This window comes from Bubalus bubalis, chromosome 17 (genome assembly GCF_019923935.1).
Source record: "Bubalus bubalis isolate 160015118507 breed Murrah chromosome 17, NDDB_SH_1, whole genome shotgun sequence".
Classification (NCBI taxonomy): Eukaryota; Metazoa; Chordata; class Mammalia; order Artiodactyla; family Bovidae; genus Bubalus; species Bubalus bubalis.
The window spans coordinates 18,298,183-18,315,646 of record NC_059173.1 but is presented as its reverse complement, the minus strand read 5'-3'; the positions used below and the strand labels follow the sequence as shown (position 1 = coordinate 18,315,646).

General features: G+C 37.7%; 2 protein-coding genes across 5 annotated transcripts; one reads left to right on the top strand and one right to left on the bottom strand.

The window, feature by feature from the left end:
* Positions 1–94: 94 nt before the first annotated feature.
* On the top strand, positions 95–8,806 carry FAM216A (family with sequence similarity 216 member A). Of its 3 annotated transcripts, none has more exons than XM_006048301.4 (7): positions 98–506; positions 1,918–1,952; positions 4,908–5,023; positions 5,855–5,984; positions 6,065–6,245; positions 7,122–7,204; positions 8,499–8,806. In XM_006048301.4, the coding sequence occupies exons 1-7, from the start codon at positions 187–189 to the stop codon at positions 8,615–8,617; spliced, it is 984 nt and encodes a 327-aa protein (XP_006048363.3). In that variant the 5' UTR covers positions 98–186; the 3' UTR covers positions 8,618–8,806. The 3 variants fall into 3 exon arrangements, with proteins under 3 accessions (XP_044786137.2, XP_006048363.3, XP_006048362.3); XM_006048300.4 differs by having other exon boundaries at positions 1,918–1,958; XM_044930202.2 differs by lacking the exon at positions 6,065–6,245 and having other exon boundaries at positions 95–506; positions 1,918–1,958; positions 5,855–6,000.
* Positions 8,807–10,141: 1,335 nt separating this feature from the next.
* On the bottom strand, positions 10,142–17,445 carry VPS29 (VPS29 retromer complex component). Of its 2 annotated transcripts, XM_006048306.4 has the most exons (5): positions 17,306–17,445; positions 15,258–15,269; positions 12,823–13,014; positions 10,881–11,116; positions 10,142–10,639 (listed from the first exon to the last, which is right to left on the bottom strand). In XM_006048306.4, the coding sequence occupies exons 1-5, from the start codon at positions 17,306–17,308 to the stop codon at positions 10,522–10,524; spliced, it is 561 nt and encodes a 186-aa protein (XP_006048368.1). In that variant the 5' UTR covers positions 17,309–17,445; the 3' UTR covers positions 10,142–10,521. The 2 variants fall into 2 exon arrangements, with proteins under 2 accessions (XP_006048368.1, XP_006048369.1); XM_006048307.4 differs by lacking the exon at positions 15,258–15,269.
* Positions 17,446–17,464: the final 19 nt, after the last annotated feature.

Sequence of the window (17,464 nt, the reverse complement as noted above, 5' to 3'; positions counted from 1 at the left end):
GTGCTTCGGTCCCTGGTTTGCGTACTGCTGTTTGACTTATATGGTGACCCTCAAGATTTGCAAATTTGCAGAGGGTCTGGATACTGAGGTGAAAGGCACCTTTCCTTTTAGAGGGAAAGTATACTTCCTTTCTGCGACGCATCCCTTCTACAAAAAGACGCAAATGAACAAACGCGCAATCAACTAATGAACTCCCGCCCCTCCCCCAACTTAATTCCAGGATCTTGGATCTGCCCGCCCCGCTTCTCCGAAGCTATTCGGGCAGTGTCCGGACTTCATCGGAGGGGGCTAGAATCCGGCGTCTGCCTCTTCACCCCCAATATCTCCCGGCCTGACGCACGCGTGCTTGACAGGGGAGGGAAGAGGGGAAAGCTTCTCTTGCAGAGAGCTCGCGGTCAGGGCACCCGGGAGGAGATGCCCAACCAGGGTCCAGTGTCCGACTGGACGGAGTGCAGTTCTTCCGCAGAGCCGCCTGCAGTGGCCAGGGCCGAGGGTGGCGGCGGCGGGTGAGGCTGCGGGGCCCTGAAGGTTTGGGGAGGATGGCCGTCAGCCCTTGGTCGTCATCCCGGGGTAGAGGAGGGGGTGGGAGCTGGCTGCTCCTGTGGACTGGTCCCTAGTGTACTGAAGTGAGAGGAAGGGAGAACCTTTGTTGTGGCCGACTCAGTTTAGGGGACGGGCTTCTGAGGAAAGCTGAGGACAAGGGTTGGTGCAATGACTGACTAAACGCAATGACTGCGACAGCCGTCTGGGTGCTTCTTGTGCCCCAGGGGGCGCTGCGAAATCTGCTTGAACGTTTGCCGTCTGGCCACTGTATTTCTACAAAAAGGGGTCGGTAGGCTGGGGTTGGGGGGTTAGGGAGGCACCAAGGGAATAGAGGCTCAAAGGAGCGCTTCCAAGTTAACAAATCATTTCCCTGTGTGACATTAGTCACCTTTATGTCAAATTGAGATTCAAAATCTGTAATGAGAAGTTTTAGAGGCACCTTGAATTTGGCATTTTCTTCATTCAATAGTTCCTTTTTCATAAATCCATTTTGAGCAGATTTTTACTTTTTTTTTAACTGCTTAGTGGAAACTTTTGTATTTTAATTTTTAATTGAAGAATAATTACTTTACAATATTGTAATGGTTTCTGCCATTGGGTTTTTACTATTATTTCCTGGACGCTGAAGATAGTTAGTTGGTGAAATTATTGTTGGAGGCAGTACCTCATCCCTTGCATCAGTTATTCCCTAAAAGTGAGAACTGCCGGATGTTCCTCTCAAGCCCATAGTCATGGCTCCTGCTGCACCCATGGCCATCTTTAAAAATATATTTATGTGTTTGGTGCATTGATGACTTCTAAAGATGGGATGGTGCTATGTTCCTCTTTTCTGCTCTTCAGAGTGTTTAGCAAAGTTCTGGATCCTAGTATATCAGAGCATCAGTGAATTCTTGGACATTGAAAAAACTGTAGGAAGAGGAAAAGGGGAGTGTTTTGTCTTAATTTGAGAACCGAAAAAATGAACTGTACAAACATTCTAGACCAACTTAGTTCCAGTTCATCTTAAATTACATATAATAATTTTATTAAGAATAAAGGAAGAAAATACCATGGATAGCACAGAAGCCCAATTACATCATTGAGCTCAGTGTAGGAATTAGATTCTGAGGCTGTAAAATTAAGGCCAAATCTGGCTTAAAGTAAATCTTTTATATATAGTATGGTAAAAATCTCTGATAATTCACTTTGAAAAAGCCTGGAGTCATTAGGATATAACCAGAATTATAGGAGAAGGCTTTGCAAGATATTATATCTGATGGAAATGGAGAGTAAAAAGCATATGTAATACTGTCCATGTTTTTCATTTAAAATACTTTATTTAATGCTTATACAACTGTCAATTGTTACATATTATATACATCCTTTTTTTCTTAGGTCAGCTGGACATTCTTATTACCAGAATTCCAAAGGTACTGGTGAGTAGAGTATATAAAGCAGATAATACGCATCAATAATATGGCTAAGACAAATAAATTTTGCTATAAATACTAACACAATGGAGTTTTAAAAAGTCTTTATTAGCATCTTTGGTAAACTCAGTTTTTAAGATTTTCAAAGAACAGTCCAGCAGGTTCTTTGTCTCCTGCTAAGATATCTCACATCAGGGACTTCCCTGGTGGTTCAGTGGCTAGGACTCTGTGCTCTCAGTTCAGGGAGCCCAAGTTTGATCTCTGGGCAAAGAACTAGATCACATATGCTGCAACTAAGACCCGGAGCACCCAAATAAAATACCGCACATCAAAAGAGTACTTGAAAATTGCAGTGAATCTGAAAAGAACTGTTTATAACTGATGTTGGTTGAAAGGACAGAACATAACCTGGGGTTTATATTAATATTAATACAAAGATTGAAGGAAAAAATTCTCAATTGTACAACTGCAAAGAACATAAACTATTTTTCAGTGCTGTTGTTTTCCTCTCACTTGAAATTAAGGATATAGCTGCTGGAGGTAAGAGGTTAAGACAGGCCCCCAAAGACCTCTCACTAACTTTTTGTGGGTGAGCAATTTCAATTCAAATGATATATAAAACTTGAATTCACTTTGCTTTTTATTGGAAAATTTATAGTCCTTACAGTTACCTAGGAAAAACACACATATTTGTGTGTGTATGTATATATCCACATAACGTTATTATATATACATGTGGTTGTTTTAAAATGGAATTGCTGAATCACATGGCAATTCTGTTTTATTTTTTGAGGAACTGCCATACTGTTTCCTCAGCAGCTGCACCATTTTGTATTCCCAGCAGCAACACACAGAGGTCCAGTTTCTCCACATCCTAGCTAACACTTGTTTTCATTTTTTGATGAGAAGGAAATGGCAACCCACTCCAGTATTCTTGCCTGAGAATCCCATGGATGGAGGAGCCTGGCAGGCTACAGTCCATGGGGTCAAAAAGAGTTGGACACCACTGAGCAACTTCACTTTCACTTTCTCTCACTTTCATACTTAACGGATATGAAGTGATATCCCATTGTGATTTTGATTGCATTTCCCTAATGATTAGTGATAGTGAACATCTTTTCATGTGTTCATTAACCACTTGTATATCTTCTTTGAAGACATCTAAAGTCTATTTAAGTCCATAGCCCATTTTCAGCTGGGTTGTTTGTTGTGTTTAACTATTGTGTTTAAATATTTCATTTTCTGTAAAGAAATGCTAAGCTTCTGAGGAATTAAATTTTAGTCCCAGTTCTAATATGCACCTCAGAACTGTTAACAAGGACACACAAAATATATTCTTAGATAATTACTCCACTCTTATGATATGAAAAGGCTTAAAAAATAAACTTTCAGTATGTTGAATTGGTGTTCATTTTATTATTACAGATTCCAAATTATGTTTTAAGGATCATAATAATGTAATTTCTGGATGATTTTATATTTGTTGGTAAATCAGCTAGTCCTTTAGTATGCAAGTGTAGTTCTTAGTTATCTGCACTAACCATCCAATTTCCCAAAATCTTGAAGAAGTAACTAAATTTAAGGTTTAATATGTAAAATTACAGTGGCTTTGTTATCAATAATAACGGAAACAAAACTGTGCTTATTTAGTTTACCTCGTACAGATTTTTAACTTGAAATTTGTTCTGCCAGCTTTGTTTGTAATAGCCCCAAACTGGAAACAACCCAGATTTCCATCAAGAAGTGGATGGATAATCAAATTCTGGTATATACATGCAATGGAATAAAACCCAAGAATAAAAAGGCACTATCTATTGTTACACATTACATAAATAGATCTCAAAATAATTATGTGGAGTCAAAGAAGTCAGACAAAACCAGAATATATACTGTATGTTTCCATTTATAACAAACTCAAGGAACTAAGCTATAGTGATAGAAAACGCATCAGTGGTTGCTTGGAGAGAGGAAGTGTATGGGGAGGATCAGAATGTAAAAAAGAGTTATTTTCTGATTAAACTTTGCCAGCACTGTTTTTCCCCAAACTGCTAGTAATCCTGAGTTATCTTAACATATGTGAGGCTAAAAACTACTTTCCATTCTTCTGCAAAAACATCTCTTTTATTTTTATTAAAGGCAATTACTTTAATCTACCCACATCCATATTTGAAACAATGAAATAACTGAAATTATGTAAAAATAAGTTTTAATTAATTTCTGCAAAGCTCTTCATTTTAACACTGCCTTATTAAAGGGACAAAATGTGTGTTATTCTATGTTGCGTCTAATAATAAAATTTTGAAACTACATACCGAAGTCAAATGAATGATAAAATATTTTTGAAAATCTTTTAAAAGCACAAGTCCCGCATGTATATTCCTGTTTAGTGTGGTCTGACATACAATGAACTAAAGACGTATACTGTCAACAGTTTTCATCTCAATTCAGTTCAGTCGCTCAGTCGTGGCCGACTCTTTGCGACCCCATGAATCGCAGCACGCCAGGCCTCCCTGTCCATCACCAACTCCCGGAGTTCACTCAGACTCACGTCCATCGAGTCAGTGATGCCATCCGGCCTTCTCATCCTCTGTCGTCCCCTTCTCCTCCTGCCCCCAATCCCTCCCAGCATCAGAGTCTTTTCCAATGAGTCAACTCTTCGCATGAGGTGGCCAAAGTACTGGAGTTTCAGCTTTAGCATCAGTCCTTTGCATCTCAGCTGAGTTCAAAATAATTTTGTCCAGATGTAATGATTATATATAGTAAATATTTATAAATGTCTTTGATTTTTTGTGTGCTCTAAAACCACATGGCAATCATAAAGTCTCTTCAAATTTAACAGTTTGATTAAAACTAGTACTCCAGAATAATCACTGACACATGTAAACAGATACATCTTAATAATTGTTAAACCAATCTTTGCTCATGAGATTCATGTTATAATGTCCTTGCCTACAGACAGAATCAAAGATGGACACAAAGTGAACTCGCCTAGAGCCAAGCTGCAAGAGTTATGGAAAATGCCTCAAACAGTTCACACCCCTAAGTCAATGACAGAGCCTTTCTTTCTAAAGGTATTGTAACTAAATACCAATATTTTATTTAAATGCTAATAGTCTTTGTATTCAGAGTTGAACTTTTTATTGAATCTAGTTCAGAGAGGAAAGCACTGTAGAACACAAGTACACCCAGCACACTGTCTAGTGAAGTCGCTTAGTCGTGTCCGACTCTGCAACCCCATGGACCGTAACCTACCAGGCTCTTCTGTCCATGGGATTTTCCAGGCAAGAGTACTGGAGTGGGTTGCCATTTCCTTCTCCAGGGGATCTTCCCAACCCAGCGATCGAACCCGGGTCTCCTGCATTGCAGGCAGACGCTTTACTGTCTGAGCCACCAGGAAGGAGTCCATAAATATCTGCTGGGTAAACTCATGAATCAATGCAAGAATTTTATCATTATAGATTCCCTTTCATAGGAATATTTTCATGCTTTATGATACTTTGGCTTTAATGTACATTTCTTCACTCTGGAAGCTTAGTGCCCCAAGCACAAAGATGTCTGAGGAAAGTTCCACTCTAGAGATAGAAACCCAACCTCGTAAAGATTTTGCTCAAGGACTCTAAAATTAAAAGCAAGCAAGAAAATGGCAACAAGTATTTCATGACTGTTGATCTGTATTACCTATTAAAGATCATAGCTGCCAGAACTAACCTCTCTATAGCAATGTAAATTAGGGTTATTAAAGAGGTGTGCAAATTGGTAATTTTTGAGCCAGATTAATATAGTTGAATTTGCATAAGTAAAATGTACAGATGGTACGACACTCCTGAACATTTCATCCTTTCAGATATGGAATATTGCCAACCTTTGTTTTACAATGCAGCTATACATCTTTTGTCTTTTAGCATCCAGACTTCACCTTAGTCGAGAAGCGCTACCTGTGTAGCATTGCTAAGATCTATAATGCAAACTATCTGAGGACTTTAATGAAGAGGCACTACATGCATGTGATCCAGCGCAGCTCCCAAAAACCAGGCAGGTGTACCTCCAGGTAGTTTCTCAATAGTTCTCACAAGAAACAAGAGAACATTCTAACACAGGTGATTTGTGTACAGGTGTCCTCACTCATCACAGGGGCCACCTCAGTTCTCGTTACTCACAGAAGCAGCATTACCCCTGTACTACATGGCGACACCAGCTGGAGAGAGAGGACTTGGGGCCTTCTAACATTGCAGCTGCATCTGCACCTGAGATGATACAACATTCGCTTTGGCGACCAGTGAGAAACAAAGAAGGGTCTGTTTCCTTTTGTTTCAGAGAAAAAATGTACCCCCAACTTTACTTGAAGGGTAGCTAAATGATGTTATATCTAATGCTCCTTATAAGTTCACTTTAAGTTCAGAATAGGTTGGACAAAGGCACAAAAAAGTGCTATCTTATGGCCTCTTTATTGAGCTAACTGGGATATGCTGCTTTATATATATATATATATATATATATGTAATTTTATTTATTTATTTTTGGCTGCACTGGGTCTTTGTTGCTTTGCATGGACTTTTCTCCAGTTGCAGCGAGCAGGGGCTACTCTTTAGTGCACTGGCTTCTCACTGAGGTGGTTTCTCTTGTTGAGCACAGACCCTTGGTGCACAGGCTTCAGCAGATGCAGCAGGCAGGCTCCCATAGTTGTGGCTCAGGGGCTGAAGAGGGTGGGCTCAGTAGTTGTGGCTTGTGGAATCTTCCTGGACCAGGGATCGGATCCACGTCCCCTGCATTGGCAAGCAGATTCTTAGTAATTCTGCCACAAGTCCTGCTACTGCTTTTAGAATTTTGTGGAATTGTAAAAATTTCTATCAGCTAGAGCCCTTTTAAATGATTCCCACTTAAATTCAAAATAATACAAACTCTTCCAAAAGGAGAAGTATATGGTGGCTTCTGCACAGGGGAATACTATAAACCAAAAAGGAAAAAAGAGATTAAGATGCCTGATTATTCAACCTATGCTACAACTGATAGCTTTGCATCTCAGGGTTAATAAGTCATGTGAGAATTCAGGGGCTAAAAGAGTCTCTTTGGTGATGCCAGCAGCTTAATAAAAATTTGTATGGTCTTCCACATATACTAGACAACTGTGCACTTTGCTATTTCCAATTAAGATGCTTCTCTTTCTTACAGTTTAAAAACTGGATATGCATCTAAAACAAGATGTAAATCATTGAAGATTTGTAGAAAACCAGGCAGACCGTTCATGCAATCAGGTAAATGTGGAATTTTTAATATGTTTTTAAAAATGTTATGCTTTAAAAATATTAAACCCAATATAGCTCCATTTCTATTAGAAAAGACATTAAAAATTTTGAAGTGTGATTTGCTTACATTGCTCCAAACAAAACATGAAATCGATTTCTGTTTCCACATAAAAGAACAGTGGTCAGGGAAGTTAAGATTCAGTGTATTTCTAAGTAAAGATATTATAGTCAAGGCCAGAGACTTAACAGACAATGAAATTTGTCAGAACTCAGAGCCATAAACATGACCTTTTCATGCCACAGCAGTTCTTTTATGAGATAGTGTAATTTTCTGACAGATAGCACTGAAAACTTTTGGCTACTTGTGCAGCATGAGATCTTAGTTCCCTGACCAGGGATCGAATCTGTGCCCCCTGCAGTGGAAGCAGTCTTAACCACTGAACCACCAGGGAAATACCCTAATAGCAAATTTTGTATGAGTCAAATAGTTAACAAAGGGCTATATCACCTATACCATTTTGTTTAATATTCAACAAACCAGAGGAAGCAAACCAATTATTATTAGCAAAACTTTGCAGAGCTACTCAGATAAATCATTTAGGAAGGACTGGCTTAAAGGATCCTTCTACCCCAAGTATGACAAAATGAAAAAGGCAAAAGAGGAAGACTGAATGCTCAGAAGTATTTCTCAGAATTGATAAAGTGGAAAGGATTAAGTGGAAGTTAAACAGTTACCTAGTTACTACCACAGTAGGAGGGAAGTGGGTCGAAAGTAGGGAAGTTAGGCCTTCTGAACCCCTATCCCAGTGCTGTGTGACAGCACCGCCCAGCTCTGCTGTAAATAACATACTATGCCTACCCAAGAAATGAGGGAAATGGCAGGGTAGAACCTAAGTATGGTCCCAAAAAGAACACCTGAAGGAAACCACAGACAGAGGAAAAGTCCCTGTGGTGCCAAGAGAAAAGAAACAAGAAGAAACTTCAGGAATGGAGAATACTAAAACTATAACTTCCCCCAGTGAAAAGATTTTTGCAAAGCAATGGGAAAACAGGACTTAGTAGCAAAGAATTTGCTATAATATAACCTGATTTGAATACAGTATTAGGCAACTTACTTTTAAAAAGTGAGATATTTAGGGGGAGGGGGAAGTCATGAAATTTTGAAAGTTACAGGAAGTTTATGGCAAACGCTTATTAATAAGGTAGGTCATTTTGAAGCTTGTTCTTAAATACAAATCTCAATTTTCAGGATGAAATACTTTGTTGCCAAAACAGACATTATAGATTCTTATTTTCCCTTCAGTTTCTGCAAATGATTCTGAATCATACCTGAATGAAGAAAAAAAGGAAGAAGATTTACTAAATAAGTGTATGCAATCAATGTCAATTGAAGAACAGGGAGAACATCTGATGTTAACTTGACAACCTGAGTATTGATGATGTGCCAAAGGTGGGGGAAGGGATTGTGACTTGTGTCCTCTCTCTACATTTAGGACAGTATTGTTATTCAAGTAATTTTAGTTTGTTCAGAAACTTTTACCACAATATAAAAAGTATGATGTACTTTCATGCACTACTGATATTTATGTAATAAAATTTATGTGTAATACATGCTTGTATTCCTAGATACAATTAAAATTTGTCACCTAAAATCTGAATTTTCTTTAAAGCTGACCAAATGCATTGTATAATTCTGTTTACAAGTCCTAAAATAGCAACATTAGAATATCCTATAATTATTTCCCTCAGGCTGAGGAAAACTCTGAATATGCTGATATAGAACAGCCTTTGATAGAGATAATACCCTGCCTTGTAGAGAAGGTGCTCAATAAGTATTAACTTCTTGAACTTAGAAATATCAATCCTTGGAAGAAAAGTTATGACCAACCTAGATAGCATATTGAAAAGCAGAAACATTACTTTGCCAACAAAAATCCGTCTCGTCAAGGCTGTGGTTTTTCCAGTAGTCATGTATGGATGTGAGTTGGACTGTGAAGAAGGTTAAGCGCCGAAGAATTGATGCTTTTGAACTGTGGTGTTGGAGAAGACTCTTGAGAGTCCCTTGGACTGCAAGGAGATCCAACCAGTCCATCCTAAAGGAGATCAGTCCTGGGTGTTTCACTCTGTAGTGTTCTTGCCTTCTAAACAACAGTGTTTAAAAAAAATTTTTTTTTAATTTTTTGAGGTATAGTTGATATACAGTATTATGTAAGTTTCAGGTATACAACAGTGATTCACAATTTTTAAAGGTTATACTCCATTTATAGTTATAAAATATTGGCTACATTCCCTATGTTATACAATATATCCTTGTAGCTTATTTATTTATATTTTAAGTTTGTACCTCTTGATCCCCTTATTCCTATCTTGCCTCTCCCCCTGTAACCACTAGTTTGTTCTCTATATCCATGTTTCCTTTTTGTTATATTCACTAGTTTAGTTTTTAGATTCCACAACAAGTGATATCTATAGTAATCTGTCTTTCCCTGACTTTATTTAGCATAATACCCTCCAAGTCTGTCCATGTTGCTGCAAATGGCAAAATTTCACTTTTTAATGGCGAGTAATATTCACCACATCTTCATCCATTCATCTGTTGATGAATCCTTAGGTTCTTTCCATATCTTAGCAATTGTAAATAATACTGCTATGAACACTGGGGTGCATGTATCTTCCTGAATTAAACATTAATGTTTACAAAATTTTGTTGTTACAACTTAAAAGAACAGGGCATTTAAAAGCAACAGTCTGAAAAATCACTGGATTTACTATGTCAAATACTATTTAGAAAATAAAACCTGAGTCCAACATTATGATCTAGAACAGTTGTTAAGGCATGAGCTCTGAAAAGTCATCTACCTTATCACTGTAACACTTGTCTGCAGTTTCATTTGGCCTCTTATTTTCATGATTTTTAAAAATTAAAACACAGTTTAACCAACAAAGTATAAATGAAAGGTAACTGTTTATTACTGGAGAAGAGAAAAATTTTTACAAGAAAGTCTAGGTTCTTCCTCTTCATGCACTACTTTGGTAATAAAGTTCCAAATATCAACTATGAAGATATTTACAAGGATAAATTTTTCTTAACGTGTGACCATTTACTGTGTGGTAAACATTTTTTCATAGAAATCATAAACTAAATATAATCTTACAGTTTACAAGAAGCTCCAACACTGTATTAACAGAAGACGATATATTTTACTGCAAAATATTATAAAAGTGATACAATTTTGTGGCTCTTAAATGTTTAATTACTTGAGTTGAACAGGGGAATGAAAAAAAAAAAAAAGCCCAGCAGAAAAATCAACAGGACAGGCCTGGCTTTAAGATTTTTTGTATTCGATTCGTTCTACTTTCACATCATCTCCAATTAGCTGATACACGTAAGTGACAACTGTAGAAGCCTGGATATCCATCAACACAAATGAAGGAATAATGTTTCTGGAAAAAAATATAAATAATGTCATTGTTTTGTATTAAAAAGCCATAGCATTATAAATTTCAACTTAGGATGACAATTGGGATTCAAGGAGAAATCTGGTTGTTAGACATATTAAAGATAATCACCAATAGAATACTGCCAAAGAGGCTGTAATTATTTAAATAATCACATTTATCTTTTACGAAATGTCACATGTGCAATTATTAACTTTATAAAACCCCAAAATTGCATACTACTCACGTTTCCAAGGCATTATATGCTCCAGTGGCAGAACCTGGATTAATGTAGAATTTATTTTCATGCTCAAATGCTTCAAATTTATGTGTATGTCCTGAAATAAGAATGTCCACATCAAACTGCCTCTGCAATAGGGCTAGGCTGGCCATATCTCCCCATGGAATAACTTGATGTCCATGGATCAAACCAATTTTGAACTGCCCAACAGTCACAACTTTCTGCTCTGGATAATTCAGATTCTAAAATATGAAATAGACATAAAAAAATATTTTAGAGATACTGATGTTTATAAATAACTTTTAAATATTCAATCTCATATGGGTGTTTTGAAACAGTGCTCCACAACCAACAAATCTGTTCAATATCTGATTTCTTCGCAATCTAAGGCTGTAACTGCTCAAAACATAACTTCCTTCAGGAGAACTGGAATTTATCACGCAATCTCTTTATTGAGTTTATTTTTATAGACTATGAGTTCTTTACAGAGTAATTCCCCCAAATTTGTAGGAATATGACCTGTAAGCTAGGATGTATTGAAATTACATCCCAGGCTTTACTAGTTAATGGCTTAGAATAGTAATGATAGTTAACACTTACGTAGCACTTAGTATGAACCAGGCACTCTTCTAAGAGGTTATAAATGTCAACCTATGTAATACTTACAAACAACCCTGAGAGGTAGGTTTCATTTTGACCTCCACTTTATGGATGAGGAAAATAAGGCACAGAGAGGTTAACATAGCTTGCCTAAGGTCACAGTGTATTAACTGTTTAAGCCAAGATCTAAACCCTGGAAATATGGCTCCAGGGTTGGTGAATTTATTATCAAATTAGAAGCAAAAAAAATTTAATTCTTGCTACTGAAACTAGCATATCACAAACAGAACTCCTAATATATTTTTAATAATCCAAACCTATACTCTGTTGACAAGATGTCTGCCCTTTCCTATTTCATCACCCCCAGCCCTCATCCCACCTTCATGCCAACTGTAGTTTATTCAAACTTAACTGCAAAAAAAGGAGCACCAGTGAAGCTAAATAATTTATGAAAAATCTTCTATTTCCAGAAATACAAAATAAAAATTTCACACTAGAGTCAGGTTTACTAAGCTTGATCATACAGTGTTAACACTGGCAGGGGTCTTAAAAATCATCTATTCCAATCTTATTTACATAGTAGGGAACTAAGAGGATACAGCTTGCCTAAAATCTCAGTATTAATTAATAGGCAAAGTTGGAACTTTAGAACTCCTTATTTTTTCTCTAAGGCAAGATTTATGGAGATATAACTTCCATACATGAAAATTACTCTTTCTGGTATACAATTCAAGGAGTTTTGACAAATACATATAGTGGTGCTGCCACAATCAAGATACAAAACAGTCTACCCGCTCCTCACAACTCCTTCATGCCTGTTTATAGTTAACCCTTGAGATAGGGAACCATGGTAGGATTTTTAGCAGAGAAGTGATGTGATCTTGCTTCACCTATAAAAGGTCACTCTGGCTGCTACTTGGAGAACAAACTATGGAGGAAGCAATCAAACTATGGAGGTAGAATCAGGAAGCTGGACACAGGAAAGTGATATGGTGGCCTAGAACGGGTAGCGGAGGTGGTGGCAGTTAAATTCCTAACAAAACCTTTGCATTCTAAATGATAACACTACAAAAAATAGTAACAAAACCGCATCAATTCAGAACAAGTATGTAACGTTTAATAAGCAGTCTAAAATCAGCCATTTTCAAACTCTGCATATAGTACTTTTTCACTGGAACACTAGGAAAAAAAAAAGACCTTAACAGTTGAGCAACTCTGGTCTAAAAAATAAAGCTTATACATATATAAGAATCAAGAAAAGGAAATATTTCATGAATATATAGTCAACGCAACAGGAAAAAAAAAAAGAAAAAGGAAGTATTTGGGAAGGCAAAGTGAAGTACATCACCTCATCGAAGTCTCCTCTCACAATATGGACATCGCCAGCCAGAGTCTTGAGATAGTCATAACTCTCTTTGGTGCAAAGGTTTCCAGTGCAGAGAATGTGCTGAATCTTCCCTGGCACCAGCAGTTTTTTGAACTTAGCTGGCAAACTGTTGCACCGATGTGGGATGTGCAGGTCTCCTAATACCAACACCAACTTTAAAGTGTCAAGGTGAGAAAAGGTGTAATGTTAAACATGATTTCAAAATAAGATATTCTCCTCCCATAACTCCTCTTTTAAATTAATCAGAGACTCCAGAACCCCAAAGAGCAGAACTTATTCACACAGTTCCTATCATGAACACTTTAACAATACATGTGATTCTAAATCAATCTTAGTTTATTTTGGTCATAAATAGGTGTGCACACAATACAAGTAACCATTCTATTTATTGAGAATAAAACCAAGCTTTCTGAAGTAATTCATTTAGAGACCTATAAAAGTAAAACTCCATAAAAAAACTGAAAAATGAAAAATACACTACTGAGCCCTAAGGAATTTGATATGGTAACTCATATTTCTGCAGTTTTAAATGTAAAACATATATTGATTCCAGGGACATTAATAAAAAGAATGGTTAAAATTACAATAGAGAAAAAAGTTAATTCTATAATTTACTATGTTGACAACTATTTGGAGGAAGAGTAGCCAAAATTTACAATATTTGTTACTTAAAATATTAACTATACATTACAGAAAAATAAAAACAGCCTATGCCTCAAAGAGTTTCAGTAGGACAAACGTGCTTTTGAATTGTAATCTTTACTATCCTCTCTTTCTTTCATTGTTAGAAATCCTGTCATATTTTTGTCTGGATTAAACTGCCTATATATCCTCAGTTTAGTTCCCAAACTTAAAATAACAAATCACAATTTTCATGTACATTAGAGCATTAAAAAAAGAAAGGAAGATCAACCAAATAAGTGATAATTCAGCAGGAGGTGGTTTAGAGTTGGAACACAATCTCAGATGATAAAAACAAAATTCTGCACATAAATACAAAAGAATTTAAAAAACCTCAATTCTGTGAATTTTTAATTTTCAAATTTCAAGATTCGACATGTATACATCATTTAACAGAATATTGTCAAAAAGGTCATATAAAAATAGTTATCTGCCCTCCAAAGGGAGGGCAACAGAATCAGTTTCTCCACGTGGATTAGTATAAGCACCTTCAGATGAGATCAGGGTGGTACGGCCATAGACAGTATAGGCACCTTCTTTCTACAACAGGATGTCTTCCCACACAGACGTCCCATCCATAAATGTAGAAGCCCTTTGACTGGTTTCAAAGAAGGTATGACTATTCCTTGATGTTACCAAAGAAAATATGAACTGTCTTAAACAAGATAAACAGAAAAGTTTGGCCACCACAGACTTTGTAAATTAAAATTAATCAAAAGGTGTAAAATTAAAATTATTACCACAATAAGCTTGATTCATCTTGCAACAAATATCAAAATGATCACAAACAAAAGGAAATGTCAACAGAACATACAGTAACCAAAGTAACACAAGGTAACAAAACCTGTGCACTTTAAAAGAAATTATTAAATAAGCTTCTTTACAAAGAGTAGTTTCAGCTGGTATTTGCTCAATGACTTATATTGTTTCAATCCAGATCTCAGTGGACAAAACATCTATAGAACTAAAAACCACCACATAGCTTCCACCCTCAGTGGTAATCAATACAAAAGTACCTGCAGATAGAACAATCTTCATCTTTAGAGGGGGATCCCTTCAGATATGGATTGAAGTGCATAGTTAATGTGGGAAGCTGGCATTTAAGAAAAAGGTAAAAAAACAAATTTCTATATTAAAAGGAAAAAAAAGAACCTCAAACCCATAAATTAAGGGTATATGACTGTAACAGGTTGAAAATGTTTGGGACTAATCATGAATGAGCTGTTCAATCTCAGTGTGGCTGAACGAACATTCATAAAATGTGATACTTTATAATGATCAATAACCTGAATCATATAATGTACTGTGGATTATGCCCAAGTGTACCTACACTATTGGCAGTTTAAAGATGTTACAATGAAAGGCCACAAAGAAATTATCTCAAATTAATAAGGATCCTTACTAGGACTCTGGTTTCCTGCAGCTAATGAAGTTATATGGGGAACAGTATCACATAACAAATGTCATACTTTGAGCAACATCTTTGCCCAAATTCCACACTTTGACAGTGCAGGTTAGACATAGATTACATAGAGTCTTTTAAGATGGCAAAAGATTCTGGAAATGGCAGTCTTGTTAAATTCAAATAAAGAACCAATCTAATCAAAGCACAGAAAATTTGGTTACTTGCTATTTGATAGACTGTAAAAGGGTGAAATCCCAGTAATCAGCCACCCCACCACCACTGTTAGTAGGAGCTAAGAGAAGAAACTTACTCTGTGCCCAGCCTTAGTGGAATGAAGAAGTTGATTGCAGACAGGGGAATGAAAAAAAAAAGGGTGAAACATGACCAATGTTAAAAGAAAGCAACGAAAAGAAACAAACCAAAAAAGAACAAAAAACTCATCAAATGAATAAGCAAACAATTGTTAATGATTTCTGAGTGTTATGAAAGAAAATGTTAAAAATCAGCTTTGCTCAAAACAATACCAAAAGAACCATTTGCTGTACTATTAAATACCACACACACACACATTTACAATCTTTTTTAATCTTTAATCTTAATCTCACTCTCCACTTTGACGCCTATCCCTTTTGTTTGTTGTTCTGTTTAGAATTTTACAAAACAATTTGGAAAATTCACCACCGATAGCTTAAATGAAAGCTAACATTTTCTGGATTCTTTAGGCTTAATTATTCTTTAAATACATTGATTTTAATTCTCTTATGTTTAAAATTCTAGTAGTTGGAAAATTATGCTGCAGCTAGGTCATTATTTTGTACAGAAGATGTAACACAGCACTATGAATACATCATCAAGTCACCAGATACTGGATGATAGAAGCAAACACCCTCCTCCAGCTAAAACTGGACTTTTCCCCACACCTAAATTTGTTACCCACAGACTCTGGATATTGCTGACTATTAAACATTTTTAGTCTCTTTACCAAATAAAATGCTTTTAATTGTAAAAGAATCCATCAATGCTCTAAACCTTGCCCAGTTCTATTTCACATGAAAAGTGATACTTCAGTACAACTACCCTGAAAATCTACCTCTCAAAAAAACCTCAGAAACATGAATACTTAAATCATGTCAGGTAATTTCATCTTCTCCCTGCGATAAGATGTCTCAAAATTAATGCTAACTGGACTACTCTAATCTGGAGTCTGTTTAGAAGCAAAAATTGTGAGATTAGAGTCTCTTACATATACAAAGAACTTAAGAACCACAGACCACGAATGTCACGTTTATAAGGCACCTTAAAGGTTGCTTGTTATAGAATCACGATTTATCTTAAAAATGCACTGGATGTTCATCACAGAGAGGAGTCCCTTTTTATCAACAAACACCAAGATCATCAGAGCTCCTTTTCAACCCGTTCTTAACTTTTCAGAAAATCAAGGGCACTCTGAAAATCTGATTACAGCTATTAGGCCTCTCCAGCAGCAGCTCCCGAGTTTTCACGTAGGAAGGTCTTAGGGGTACCGACTTATTGGGGGTGAGGGGGTGATGGGCCGGTCCGGGGCAATCCGATGGACAATGAGGTAGAGCTTCCCAAACTCCTCTTGACCGCCAATAATGGCCCTTTAACTAGAAGAACATACGTACTCACAAAATCAGTTAGAAAACCACTAAGGAATTCTACTCTAAAGGGTCGCAGTCTCCTGAAGAAGCAAGTAGTTCCAACAATTCTAAAAGCCAAAAGAAAAAAAAAAAAAAGCCAAATCCAGTCCTTTGAGGGTACACCGCCACATTTCAATGGCAGCTGCACGTTATTTCAGGGGAGAAAGGAGACTTATTATCCCCTTTCCCCAGACAGCAAATTAAAATGGGTAGAGAATTCTACTCGCTTCTTCCCGTTTTGCATCCGAGAAGCCAGTTTTCGCCACATGGGGGTGGTAACCAGTGGGTTACCAAGCAGCGGGAGGTGCTTTTTGCGGGAAAAGAGCTAGGAAACGTCTGGAAACGGAGAGGATCCCGTGGCTCCTTTCTCGGGGACTCCCAAAGGCACAGGCCCAAAGCCTTCCCCGGCTCGGGTGTGCGGGTCCCGTGACAGAAGCAGCAGCTGAGAGTGGCCCTTTCCGCCTTCGGACGTCCTCTGGCCCCTGGGGCTGGGATGCAAGGCCCGGGCTGGCCGCACCCAGAGGTGGCCGTTCTCTTTCCTCCTTTGCCTTTCCGCAGGCACCAGCCCAGGCCGCAGTCGCGCCCCTCACGGCCTCCAGGATCACCCAAGCCCTCGCCCAGTGACTCCCAGCGGCTCCCAACGACGCAGAACCTCAGCCGAGAGGCAGGCCTCGGTGGTCGCAACTGCGGTACTCACCATCCTGTCACTGGGCTCCGCTCAGTCACCACAATCGCCGCCGCCTTCTCTTCCTCCCACTTCTCGGCGACCCGCCCACCTCATTCAACACCAATGAAAAGAGAGGTCGGCAAGAGACCGTTCTACGGAGGCCCGCGCGGGCCCTTCCCCGCCGTAAAG

What these genes read in the sequence shown, in the direction of transcription:
- VPS29 (XM_006048306.4), bottom strand. An exon ending in TGAGAGGAGACTTCGATGAG is followed by an intron (nt 11,117 to 12,822) that starts GTGATGTACTTC and finishes TTCATATTTTAG; the next exon opens with AATCTGAATTATCCAGAGCA. An exon ending in GCATATAATGCCTTGGAAAC is followed by an intron (nt 10,640 to 10,880) that starts GTGAGTAGTATG and finishes ATTTTTTTCCAG; the next exon opens with AAACATTATTCCTTCATTTG.
- FAM216A (XM_006048300.4), top strand. Translation starts at nt 187, where the DNA reads ATGAACTCCCGCCCCTCCCCCAACTTAATTCCAGGATCTTGGATCTGC. An exon ending in GCCGAGGGTGGCGGCGGCGG is followed by an intron (nt 507 to 1,917) that starts GTGAGGCTGCGG and finishes TTTTTTTCTTAG; the next exon opens with GTCAGCTGGACATTCTTATT. An exon ending in CCAGTGAGAAACAAAGAAGG is followed by an intron (nt 6,246 to 7,121) that starts GTCTGTTTCCTT and finishes TCTTTCTTACAG; the next exon opens with TTTAAAAACTGGATATGCAT.